We start from the raw sequence: 14,329 nt of genomic DNA on the forward strand, positions 1-14,329 counted from the left end.
AAGTCTCATCTGGAAAGAATGTATATGATTTCATTTGAAAAATAATGAAGTTTCTACAAATATATGCAAGCTCTCAATATGAGTTGCAAATGTATCATCAGAATCTTCACATTTTAGTATTTTTATTTTTTTGGTGCTGGGGATTCAACTCAGTGCCCTCACATAAGCTAAGTATGCACTCTACCACTGAGCTATATTCCTAGACCCATATTTTAGCATTTCAAAGGGAGATTTTTGCTGCATTATGTGATTAAAGACAGTACTTTTACATGTAAAAATAATTTGCACTGAAAAACTCAAGCAAAAGTCTGATACTTTATCAAAATAAGATCAAAATGAGCAATAAAAATAGCAAAAGTTGTTACAAAAAATAGCAATTCCTATTTAAATTCCTGTTTATGCAGATTAAAAATGTTTATCAATTAACTACATCACACAGATTGCAGCATATTTGAAGATATAATATAGAAAGGTAACATGGGATATTTGAAATTCAAGCTGCATTTATCAAATAGTTTCAACCTGAGTCTTTGATGTCTTCAAAAATCCATTTGATAATAATGTATGCTAGTTATTTTTTGGTAGTATAATTCAAGGGTAATTTTCTTTAAGTTACTCAATGCTGTTTATTCCTAAGTATGTGAAAATTATATAAATATTTACTACACTTTTGGTTTTTCATAACACTTGAGAGTGTATGAATTGAAAAGCTGTTACTTTTTTCTTGTTGTACAAGTATATAAAGATGTTTTCTTAATTGAAAGTGCCTTAGATTTAATATTATTTTCACATTTTGAGTTATTTTAGAACAAATATAAAAGGTAAAAAGATTATCATAGATACTTAACTATTCCCATAAAATAAATCAAACCCACTGAAGGAACTATACAAGTTCACTAAAGAATGTATCAGATTAATCATTTCCTCCTATAAATATTTTTTTATTTATTTTGTGTTTAGAAGTTGCAGTTTTAAGTACTATTAACAGAAAATACATAACAAAAGCTTCCTAACAAGTGAAAAAAATAATTATAAATGCTGGAAAAATTGGCTTCATTAACATATTTACAGACTTTTACTTAATACATACTCCTTTGGAAATTAATTATATGACATTTATACAAGCATTAACATCTCCAAATCACTCTGAGTAGTGAGTACTTCAGTTCTTTACTGTCTGTACCCAAAACTGAAAGTCATTTCATTTCTGAAAGCCACAAGCAACAATTGTCTTCTGGTCAATCTGAGACACTGTTGACATACTGTTCTGTTCTTTCACCTAAAGATGCTTCTGTTGAGGAACTGTCCTTAGGCTGTTTCTTCTCTTTACTCTGATCTTCTTGCAGCTTCAGAATTATATTTCGAATTTCTTCTCTTTTTGTTCTCATTCTTGGGGGAGGAAACCAGTTTGATAAATTCATAGGTAGCTCAAAATTTAGTATGGGATTCTGAAAATGAAAGATTAAGTGTCTATTAGAAAATTATAATCAATAACATTTTAGCTTCAATTACAAAAACAGTCCAAAGTTAAAAATGAAAATATCAATTGAAGTAGATTTCCATGCACGTCTAAGTTTGTCCAGATGGACCCAACTACTATGTATGACCAACCATAAAGATCTTAAAAAAAAAAAGAATTCATTCTTAATATAGGCATATTCAGATTCATATACATATATTAAGAAATTATGTACATCATAAATTTGAATCTAGTACAAATAAAAAGAATGATTTTAAAAAAAGAAAGTATCAATATATATTTATTCATTACCTTATCATATGCCAGGCAATATGCTGGGTACCAGAAATGTAAGATAATTTCTGTGTATATAGATCTTATAGTCTTGATTAAAGGCTGGCAAACTACAACCACTAAGCCAAATTCTGCATGTCCATTATTTTAATAAAGTTTTTTTCTTTTCTTTTCTTTTTGGCAATGCTGGATACCAAGCACAGGGCCTCCCCCTCATGCATGACAGGCAAGTGCTCTACCATTGAGTGACATCCCTAAAAAAAAAAATACTTAACTTTCTTGTCCTTTATAAAAAGGTTTGTCAGCCCCAGGCCAGACAGAAAGATAATTCAATGATGAATACGACAAGTATTACGACATAAGTATAAAACACTATGAGAATAAATATCTAAGGGCTAATACTATTCTAGGAGAGTAAACCTAAAGAACAAGTAAACATTAGCCAGTCAAGAAAAGACAGAAGCAATAGTGAAGAATATTACAGTAAGAAATGTGTATTACAGCTTAGAGAAAAGAAAGGACAAGACACAAAATGAAAAACTGAGTAACTTTCTGCTGGCTGATATATAGAATGCTAGAATGACAATGCTCAGAAAACGAGGCTAAAGCTTAGATAGGTACTAGATCATACAGGTCATTTGAAACTTGTTGGTCTTTAATTCAAAAGCAACAAGCCACTGAAATATTTAAGGCAGGACTGGAGAGAAGGAAAATACTCATTTGTGAAAGAACCATGGAGGCTGAGTGAAGCTCCAACAACCTTACAAATCTGCACCTTCTCTGAGCGCTGTGCTTAGCTGTATCCTGAGCATTTCAGCTCTTTTTGGAAGCCTGGATGAAGCCATTGGATTACGAAACAATTTACTTGGAATGAACAGTGAACATTTTTGCTTTTATAAAGAAACATTAGCATGTATCTGGCTTTTTTTTTTTTTCCATGGCAATTTTAGGGCACACTCTTGAATGCAATAAAGCTGTGGTTGGATAAAGTTGAGTTAGTGCTGTCTCAGAGGTATAGAGGAGTCAAGCAACCACTGTAACGAACAACACCAGAGTCTCAGGGTTAGAGGGAATCTTAAAACTGACTTATGCCTCTCAAGCATAGGAGAATGGATCATGCTAAAGGGGTATGGGGACACCAGGTATTCACTCTACCCTGGAGATGTGGTAGACACTGGAAGCTGGGAGGCTTCTGTGACCCCTCTCTAAATGATAGTTCCTGAGGGAGAAGACTCTTTAGAATGGCTGCTTTACAATGGTTGTATGAATCTTTCTAGTGAATTTAGAGCACTTGTCATTATAAAATACAAGTACAGGCAGTGAAGGGAAGATATTAGTAATAATAACAATATAATCATCATGGTGGCTACTAAAAAAAGTAACATGATTAGATTTGGGTTTTTGAAAACAATTATGAAAAAGAGAAGGCAGAAAGAATGGGAATATGAAACAGAAGAATGGGAATCAATACAGAAGCCTTCAAGAGTGGTGCTAGCACACTGGACTTGGAAAGAAACAGCACGGACAAGGTAATGTATGCATTGATATCTAAGAGACAGTATTTTGTGACTCATCCACTGGACAGTGGGTGAAGAACTAAGGAGTCAAGATAACCAAGGAATATCTAAAGGAGAAATGTATGGTACTATTACTCTGAAGTTAAAGGAAGAGAGTAAAAAATTAATGGTCAACAATGTTAAATGGTTATGGGAAGTAAAGAACAATTTTAACATAAGGGTAAGGATAATGCCAGATATCAGAGATTTGAGGAGCAAGTATGAAATGGAGGCAGTAAATACAATTATTTTTCAAGAAATATATCTGTGTCCTGGTGTGGTGGTACATTCCTGTAATCCTATCAGCTTAGGAAGCTGAGACAGGATTGCAAGTTCAAAGCCAGCTTTAGCAAGTTAGTGAGACCACGTATCTAAATAAAAAATAAAAAGGGCTGTGGATGTGGCTCAGTGGTTGGTTCAATCCCTGGTACCAAAAAAAAAAAAAAAAAAATCTGTGAAGGGGAGAAATGAGACAGTAGGAACTACAGGAGAGATTAGTTAAGGTGGAAAGAACCAGTGGACATGACAGGTTGATCAGCACTGGATTTGGTGACCTGTATGTCTTTTAAAAGTGTTCCAATTAGTACTGGGCATGGTGGAACATTCCTAAAATTCCAGCAACAGAAGGAAGGGGATTCCACGTTTGAGGCCAGCCTGAGCCACTGAAGGAGAGCCAGTCTCAAAATTTAAATAGGGCTGGGGATATAGCTCAGTGGTAGAGTGCCTCTAGCTTTGATTCTCTGTATTGCAAAGAATTTTTTAAAAAGTTCTCCAATTGTTAAGTTTTTCCTCCCTGGAATAATTTTTGAAACCACAGTTTTCAAACTCTAAAATAGTTGCTCACTATACAAAATAGTTGTTCATTATACAAAAAATAAAGTCAAATACACATTTCATTATCAATTATGTCAGATCCAAAAAATTAAAACTCACCTCGAAAAAGCTCTCTACATACTGTAATACATATACACCACAATCACTAAAGTTGTTTTGCTGTGGTACTTTTGGATTAGAGCCTTTCATAACATCTTTAGAAAAACTTCTTTTGCTTCCTTTTTTAACTTCCCATTCCACTTCTAAATACCTGCAATAATGCATATGCAATAAATTATACACATATAAATATACAAACTGCCTCATATCTAACAGAATACAAAACAAAGTGTGAGGTGCAATTTTGAACTTACTCTCTTAGAATTTTGACAACATTTGACCGAGAAGGGCCTCTGAGTGAATCCATAAGTAGGATACAAGGTCTGCAGAGTACAAATGACCAAAAATTGAATATTTCATAATGTTACAAAAGCATAAAAAGACTAATAGCATATTAACATAAAATTTTAAAACTTCAGAATTTACTTGTTTACCTCAGTAAATACCAGAAGAAAAATAAACTTTAGAGATACAAGCAGCCTAGTAATTAGGTATTGATGGTTATAGTGAACATTGAGTTGTAAAATATTAATGTAACCTTGGTTAGAAATATGTTATACTAAATTTCCATAGTTGATTCCTAATAATACTTTAAAAATTTAGCAGAAAAACAAAAGTATGAAAATTTGAACATTCACTACACTTAAAAAAAACAAACAAAACCCCTCCCCAAAAAACCCAGTGGGGCCATGTGAAAGTAGAAGGAAAATAACCCCATTAAAAAAAAATAAGGCCTATTACAAATATTAAGACAGATAATTATCACATAAAAGCAACAGTTTAGGGTGTGTGTGTGTGTGTATGTATGTATGTATGTGTGTATGTTTTAAGATTCTACCACAGAACACTTAATTCAAATCCAATTTTCAAAGAACTTCAATTCTATACAGCTATGTTGTAAACCCAAGTAAGTACATGTAGTGCCAAATGTCCTGAAATAATAAGATCTAGACCACTCTTAGCTAAATTTTTTTTGGGGGGATCTGGAGTAGACTTTCTTGCTGTGTGTGCTAAGGTTTTAACCCACCGCCTCAAGCATACTAAACCACATGCTCTACTCCTGAGCTACATCCCCTTGTCCTGAGGGGACTACCAGAGGTTTACTTTTATAAATTAAGTTTGCTTTTCAAAGTCTCCTATAGACAAAGTCAAAGGAGATTAAGTCTAGAAATAATCAAATTTGGGATCTCTGGAGAGATTTCAAAACACACATGTACTTCTGAAAACTAACAGTGATTTACTCTCATTTGGGGTTCCTATATGAAATTTATCCCTTAGTGCTGATGTGACTCACTCCATGGCCCCGATGTAGGAGTTACGGAACCAGTGTAAACTCCAAACCTGTGTTAACTGTTTTGACATGTGTTTTCTGCTCCAAAACACAGTATACTAAAAAGAATAATGGTTAACTATTGAGACATGTATGTATATCCATAGATGAAGAGTTTAGAAAAATGGGCAAATGGGGGACTAAAATAATTACTCATTCTCCCTTCCTTTATCCCTGGTGGCACACCCCACTTTTCCTCAATGATCCTGACAGCATTTGTGAATTATACTTAAATATTTGTTTAAGCAAAAACTATTTAAATAACATCATATAGTTTACAAGACATAGTTATTGCTTACTGTTTACAGATAGTAGGCTTTAAATGCCACTGTCCTATTTCTGAATTGCAATTGTCATCAGCAAGGAATCCATCATCGCTGCTATCATCCTATAAGAGACAGCACACTATTAGTACTTAAAATATGGATTTCAAATTAGGGATGCTCAACCTGTATGTATTGGGAAAAAAAACATCTACAGTCATTCGTTGTTAACCAAGGGACATCACAAAAAAAAATGTGTTTTCTTGATTTGTATTTCTCTAATTACTAGAGATGTTGAACATTTTTTCATATATTTGTTGACTGTATATCTTCTTCTGAGACATGTATGTTCAGCTCCTTAGCCCATTTATTGATTGGGTTGTTTGATTTTGGGGTATTAAGTTTTTTGAGTTCCTTTATGTATTCTGGAAATTAGTGCTCTATCTGATGTGCATGTGGCAAAAATTTGATCCCAAAATGTAGGCTCTCAATTCACCTCATTGATAGTTTCTTTTGTTGAGAAGGAAATTTTTTAGTTTGAATCCATCCCATTTATTGATTTATGATTTCATTTCTTGTACTTTAGGAGTACTCTAAGATTTCATCTCACTCCGGTCAGAATGGCAATTATCAAGAATAAAAACAAGAATAAGTGTTGGTGAGGATGTGGGGGGAAAGGCACACTCATATATTGCTGGTGGGACGGCAAACTGGTGCAGCTAGGAAAGCAGTACGGAGATTCCTTAGAAAACTTGGAATGGAATCACCATTTGACCCAGCTATCCCACCCCTTGCTCTATACCCAAAGGACTTAAAAACAGCATACTACAGTGATGTAGCTACATCAATGTTCATAGCAGCACAATTCACAATAGCTAAATTGGGGAACCAACCTAGATGCCCTTCCATAGATGAATGAATAAAGCAACTATGATATTTATACATAATGCAATAAAAGAGAATATAAAATTACGGCATTTGCAGGTAAATGAATGGAGTTGGAGGATAATCATGCTATGTGAAGTAAGCCAATCCCCAAAAACCAAAGGCCAAATGTTTTTTCTGTTAAGGAGATGTTAATCCATAATGGGGGTCGGAGAGCAGGCATGGGATGAGTGGAAGAATTTTGGATGGGGCAAAGGTGAGAGCAGGAGGGGCATGGAAGTAGGAAAGATGGTGGAATGAGACGGACATCATTACCCTAGGTGCACGTATAACTGCATGAATGATGTGACCCTACTTTTGGTACAATCAGAGAAGTCAAAAATTGTGCTCCATTTGTGTATAATGAATCAAAGAGCATTCTGCTGTCATGTATAACTGATTAGAACAAATAAGTTAAAAAAATGATTTTAAAAAGTGCAAAAAAAGTGCTTTCTTGGTTTGCTAGTAGTAGATTAAGCAAAAAGAAAAAAATAGTACAGTATGAAGCAACCTTTACTTTTATGTAAACAAAATTTGTCCTAACAACTAAAGAAAGGTCAAAAAAATAAATAATAATTGGCTGTAGGGTGCTTATGATCTTTTAATATAAGGTTCTATTTAATTGAAACTATAAAATAGTTTCAAAAACACACTTCTTGGGGCTGGGTATATAGCTCAGTTGGTAGACTGCTTGCCTCACATGCACAAACCCCTGGGTTCAATCCCTAGCACCACAAACAAAACAACAACAACAAAAAAAAACCAACCCATACACTTCTTAATATTCATATTGGATATTAGAATTCACTTATGTTCTGCTCTTGTCAAGATACATACACATTAAATTAAAAGAAAAAAATCACTGGAGACACTTCAGAGAGATAATATTTCTATGCTCATATACTACATAATTGAAAATTTAAACATTTTCCTGTTGAATGTCAAGTTTCTACAAAGTAGGACCCAATAATTCTTTGAAAGAGGAAGTAGGATAGAAGGTGTTAGCTGGTAAGAGAAATAAAACATTTTTTTTGGTGGCACTGGGGATTGCTTAAATCCAATGGCACTCTACCACTGAACCATATCCCCAACTTATTACTCTCTATATTAATTTATATAGAGACAAGGTCTCATTAAGTTACTAAGGCTGGTTTTCAGCTGTGATCCTCCTGCCTAGTCCCCCAGAGTTGCTGGGATTACTGGTGTATGCCACCATGCCCAGGTGAGAATTAATTTTATATTAAAACTTTCAGAGGTAATGTTAGGGTCAGCCCAGATCAGAGTGGCAAGACAACAGCAGTACTAATACATTTATCCTGGGAATCTTTGACTTGAAACCTAAATTTGTGTTTGGAGGTATGACCCAAATTTCAGAAGCCATGATGAGTTTTTACTGGTTGAAGGACCTGCTTACATGATTCTAAAGAAAAATTTTAGATAAAACAGAATATTTTTCCAGGCTTTCAGTTTTACCTGATTATCTTGATCTTCTGAGAAGTCAATTAGTTCATCTTCAAGCATTTTACTACCTTCAGCTGATTCATCACCATAGCTTAGTCTGATTTTGCTTAAGCCATCTGTATCAACAAGAAACATATATTGAAAAAGATCATCATGCCTATAACTCATAAGATATAATGCTAAAATTAATGCTCATAGTTAATCAATGATATAGTAGTTCAATGATATAATAGTTAAGGATATAAAATCCATTTTATCATGTAACCTCACAAATAAAAAGCAAGTTATTTTAATTGACATATCAATTACCAAATTGTTTCTACTACTTAGACCCTGAAACTCATTAAAATTTAAAAACAAGGTATCAGTTATGATTAAACGTACACATACTTAAAATACATAATGAATGAATATATGTAGATAAACATTGTTGTTCTAGGTAGTCCAGATATTTTAAACTCATAATAGAAGTTACAACAATCTGAAAATAATATAAATGCTAAATAACAAAACCAGAAAACTTTAGAACACAAAATAATGTATAATTTTAAAATTAAAACTGTGAAAATATAAAAAATTATACAATAAATGTAAAAAAATTGATTAAAATAAAGCATCACATAGAGAAAAGCTACAATGACTACTTTAATGGGTGCTTTTGTTCCAAGAAACTAAATCATTAAATCAACTCTTTTGCTGACTGAAAAAAAAAATTATTTACATAAAACATTTCAAAGAAATATAAGATGTAGATGAAAGCAATTAAGCCCAAGTCAGGGATTTTAATACCAAATATATCAATATTGTTTAATTCAGAGCACAGCATTTACAAAATTTAGAAAGCATGACTTCTGGGTATTTTAGATAAAGTTTATTTTAGTATAAGTTTAGTTTTAGTATAAGGGGTCAAAATATTAATATAAAAATGTTGGGAAGGAAGCAAAATGAAATGTACTCCTGAAAAGACACAAAAGTCTAAATATTATTAAATGTACACATACCTAAAATATTATGATCAGTTATTATTAAAATAACTATTCAAACATAATGGTAAACCATTTTGTTATACAAACCATAATCTCCTCATCTTATCTTTTTCAAAACTGCATTTTTATGTTTGTTTAAAGTTAAAACACCTTTATTTGAATAACATTTGCCCAAATTTTGCCCAAACCCTCTGGCAATTAAGAATCAGTAAATCACAATCAGGTTAGTATTATTAATCAGGTTATTAGCAGCAAGTCATTCTTATCTACAGAAACTGTGGTCATATGAATATTTACCTTACACCAATTAAATTGTATGTGCATTTCAAAAACAAAACAAATTAAATAATTCATTTAATTCCCTCCTTTATTACTGTCAATAAACAAATGACCTGGAATAAATAAATGGTAGCAATTCAATCAGTTTTTCTTTTTTTGGAACAAGGGATTGAACCCAGCAGCACTTAACCATTGAGACACATCCCCAATCCTTTTTTGTTCCCATATTTTTTACTTTTTTGACAGGGTCTTGCCAAGTTGTTCAGAATCTCACTGAGTTGCTGAGGCTGAGTTTGAACTCAGAAATCTGCCTGAGCCTCCCTAGCTCCTGGGATTACAGGCATGTGCCACCATGCTGGGCTCAATCAATCTTTCTATCAATAAATGTAAGTTCCTGAGAGTTTCTCATAGTGAGACCATCTGAAGATGATTTTGAGGCTCAAGTTTAAACACATTTCATGTACCCTAGCAAGTTAACTATTTCATATGGTGCTCAACTGAAAAAATAGCAAGTGCTTTTCACACACTGACTTAAAAATCCTAATATCTGGGATTAGATATAATTCCATTTATATACAACTGCACTTTGTCTAACATTAGTAGTCAATACTGGTAACTATGTCTTTGATAGCTAAAATTATGTTAAAACTGTCTAAAATACACAATTTAAATCCTGTTTAATATGCTATCATTGTATATAGAACAGACTGCTTAAGCATCCTTTCTGAGGTGGTTGGCAAAGGCACATCTAAAGAGCACTCTTATTTAATGTACTTTTGGGTAATGATGCATTGGAAACATCTGATTAAAACTATAGAACCTCATTATCCAAGTGTGCAGAGACCCACTGTAGAGCACTATTTCAAACTGTGGGACACTATCAATCCTGGACTAAAGCAAGCACTAAGAAAATAGTACAGGTGTTATCACAAATACAAAAATGAAAAATCAATATTCTGTGAAACACTTGCTTCATAAGCCTTTGATTGGGGATATAACTCAGTGGAAGAACACTCACCTAGCATATGTAAGGCCTTGGATTCAATCCCCTACACCACAAGAGTGAAAAAACAAAAAAGACGAAACTCTCTACCCTTCAGCTATCATTTGCCTCTCCCCCCATTCCTGCTTCCCTCCTAAGAAGATATAATTGGTGTCGGTGCACATACTGAAAACAAAACAAATGCACTAACTATAATTAAAAAATGAATGGGATACACAGATATTAATACATGAAACATACTTTCATTTTGGTCCTCATTAGAATTTTTTATGCTATTCACTCAAATTTTAACTGGCTATTCAACTTGAGCAAAATTTAATTTGTAGGAGAGGGCACTAGGAATCTGTGGAGTTTGTGTATTAAAAAGCCCTAAGCTTTATTTACATTGCTCTTTAATTCATTTCACATTAAAGTATTTTTGGTTAACTCATCGAAGGAATACCTTCTCTTGTGTTCCTTTCTTAAGAGGATCCTTGCTGAGGATCAAGCCCATGGGTTTGTACTTAACCACTAAAATATTTCTCCTGGTTTCTCTTTTTAATAGTACTGAAATAAAATTCATATAACTTTCAATTACTTAATGCATATAATCCAGTATTTTTCATAGTTAGCCCTCTGTATCCACGGGTTCTCTGTTGATTCAACTAATTATAGATCAAAAATATTTAAAAATATTTTTACTGTACATGTATGGATTTTTTCCTTGTCATTATTCTCTAAATACTGTATAACAACTATGTACACAACATTTATATTGTATTACATAATGTAATTCAACATACTTACTGTAGTAAAGTATACTTTAAGAGGTGCTTTAAAGTATATGGGAGTAAGTGCACAACTTGTATGCAAATATGCCACTTCATTTAAAGGACTTGAGATTCCATAGATTTGGGTGTACTTGGGGGAAAGCAAGAAGATTGTAACCAATTCTCCATGGATACCAGAGGATAACTATATATTCATACATTTGTACAAGTATCATTGCAATCAGTGCTGCCAACCCTACCCCTGCATCCCTACAGAATAAATCCAGGGCCTGAGGCATGCAAGGCAGACACTCTACCCCTGAGTTACATGTCCAATCCCTACAATCAAGTTTAAAACCTCAAAAAGAAAAAAAAACCCAGTACTCAATAGCTTTCATTTACCATTGCCACATTCCTGTCCTTGACTACTACCAAAAAAAAAAAAAAAAAAAAAAAAAAAAAAAAGTCCTAAGCAGTCAAAGTCTATGCTACAGATTTTCCTGCTCTGGAGATTTCAAATAAATGAGTAGTTTTATCCTCAAGTATTAAACCACTGAAATTGAAAAATAATAGGCAAGCATTTTGCCTACTTTTATTCTATTTCCTGACCAATGAAATAAGACTGGAAAATGAGCTAGAAAAGTATTTATCTGCTTGGCCTCTGTTGAACTTTCCTGCATATTTTCCTTTTCTGCTTCTTCTCTCTCAAAGGTAAACTACTCCAGAATTGATTTATGCAGCTTAGTAGGCCCAACAAATCAAAATATTCTTACAAGAGCTCAACAAAAGTTTCTGACTCACAAAATAATACAAGCTGGTAGAAGTACCAAGAGTATGTTCAGCACTCATAATTTTCAACATGTTCATTCTGAATCCACATAATTTCTTCTATGGCCTATACCACATATTTTTCCCATCCAAACAAAATATATTAAATCTATTTTCATTTTAATAAATCTGCAAGGCACACACTATATCATATTATGGGTTTTATGGAACAGACTTACCAATCTTTTTAAAATTGATACATAGCACTTGTACATATTCTTAGGATTCTACACATTTTTGTAGCTCAATGGTAAAGTAAAGCATTTTCCTCACATGCATAAGGCCTTAGGTTTGTTCACCAGGACTAAAAAAAGATTTGTATATATTTATGGGATAACATGTGATATGTTGATAGAGGTATACTTTTTGTAGTGTTTAAATTAAGATATAGAATGGACTCTTGTGCATTGGAAAGAAAATTATATAACTGACTTAATACAAAATTTAAGAATTTAAAGAGAATTTTTAGATTCTTATGAGAGAAGCTGGAAATATGCAACTAACTCAAGGAGAAGAAAATCAATTTATTAGAGATGATGAGAAATAAAAAGGTAGAAGTTGGGGTTGGGGGTATAGCTCAGTGGCAGAGGACTTGCCTAGCATGTTTGATCAAACTTTCCAGGTTTAATCCCTAGCACTTTAACAAACAAACAAAAGCAGAAGTTGGAGTGGTGCCCCTCTTCCTATTTAAAATAGTAAAGAATGAAGAATGAAGCTTCAATAGCTTACAGGAGAAAAGCTTTAATCTTTCTTTTTTTTTTTTTTTGGTACTGGGGATTGAATCCAGGGGTGCTTAATCCCTGAGCCACATCCCAACCCTTTTTAAATATTTTATTAGACAGGGTCTCACTGAGTCATTAAGCCCCTGAAAGTTGCTGAGGCTGGCTTTGAACTCATGATCCTCCTGCCACAACTTCCCGAGCTGCTGGGATCATAGGCATGCACCCAGCTAAAGCTTTCATTTTTGCTTCTGGCCACTTGTACTCAATTCACCAGTCTGTAAATTGAGAATAATGAATTTATTAGCTTTATAGATCTAGGACTATACAACTACTGTTTATTTTGAATACAGTAAATCTCCTAGAAATTTCATAAGTGGAAAAATAAAAACCTTGAACAGGCTGAGTAACCCTTATCTGAAATGTTTGGAACCAGAATTACACACAGCCTGAAGGTAATTTTATACAACATTTAATATATCTGCATTTTAACTAGAACCATCACAAGGTCAGGTATAGAAATTTTCCATTTGTTGTATAATGTTTCAGATTTTGAAGCATTTAATATTTCAGACTAGGGATACAGTAACCTATTCTACAATATCAAAACTGCACTTGTAGAGGAAAAGGGAGGAGAATGACTATTAAAGAAGCACAAGGAGATTTTCTGGAGTGATGAAAAGGTTTTAAATTTTGGTTGCAGTAGTGATTATATGACAGTATACAATCACACAGCTCAAGCTATACTGATACAATGAGTGAATGTTATTCTAAGTGTAATATATATCAATAAACCGGACTTTTAAAAATCTGATTGTTTAAGTCCTATTCTGGATTCTTTTATTCTTTCAGAACACAGAATACATACCTGGATGATGCACAGAACTCAAACATTCATTCTGTAGGCCATTCTCATTTTTAGTCCTATCAACTACTTTCTGGCATGCAGATTCTCCTTTATTGGATTCTTCATTTTCACTTGCAGTATGATTTATTTTTTTCACACTACATTTCACACTGCATATGTTTCTCCGATAACAAGGGTCACTTTCTTCCTGTCCAGCACTTGAATCAGTTACAGCTAGGCAATGTTTTTTATTTAGCATCTTCTTAATTACAGGCTTGGCAGAAGAGTTTTGTGAACAACTGTCCATTTCACTGGCAGAAGGAGAAGAAATACAACTATCTTCTATAGTTGAACTTTTTTGTATGACTGCATTTTCATGGTAATGAGGATTAGGTTCATACTTTGGTTTTTCCAAACCAGGGAAACACACAACAGCCAAAAACCAGTGTGCGCTGTAAAAAACAAATGAAACTACTAAATATGTTATTAGGAAAGTTTATTATATTCGGTAGTAAATACCAATTAAATGTTTTTTTCTAAAGCTTTTGTGAACAAATGTAACAATGCTAATTTTTTTCAATTCTCAAATCATTTATACCTGTTTTCATGTGTATGTATGACCACTGTTAACAATACAATGTCTATTCAAAAATAACACAAATTTTTATTAAAACCATGTAGCCTAATATATATATATA

At 33.2% G+C, this 14,329-nt stretch overlaps 1 protein-coding gene across 3 annotated transcripts in view; it reads right to left on the minus strand.

Annotated features, from left to right (window-relative positions):
• Positions 1–930: 930 nt before the first annotated feature.
• The window catches only part of Senp6 (SUMO specific peptidase 6), a 107,992-nt gene continuing 94,593 nt past the window's right edge, over positions 931–14,329 (minus strand). For all 3 annotated transcript variants that reach the window (XM_077801736.1, XM_077801737.1, XM_077801738.1), the window contains 6 exons: positions 13,653–14,083; positions 8,233–8,336; positions 5,872–5,960; positions 4,497–4,565; positions 4,243–4,393; positions 931–1,448 (listed from right to left, as the gene is read on the minus strand). In XM_077801736.1, coding sequence (XP_077657862.1) covers positions 1,239–1,448; positions 4,243–4,393; positions 4,497–4,565; positions 5,872–5,960; positions 8,233–8,336; positions 13,653–14,083 — 1,054 coding nt within the window. In that variant the 3' untranslated portion in view covers positions 931–1,238. The remainder of the gene's footprint in view (positions 1,449–4,242; positions 4,394–4,496; positions 4,566–5,871; positions 5,961–8,232; positions 8,337–13,652; positions 14,084–14,329) is intronic.

This window comes from Urocitellus parryii, chromosome 8 (assembly GCF_045843805.1).
Source record: "Urocitellus parryii isolate mUroPar1 chromosome 8, mUroPar1.hap1, whole genome shotgun sequence".
Lineage (NCBI taxonomy): Eukaryota > Metazoa > Chordata > Mammalia > Rodentia > Sciuridae > Urocitellus > Urocitellus parryii.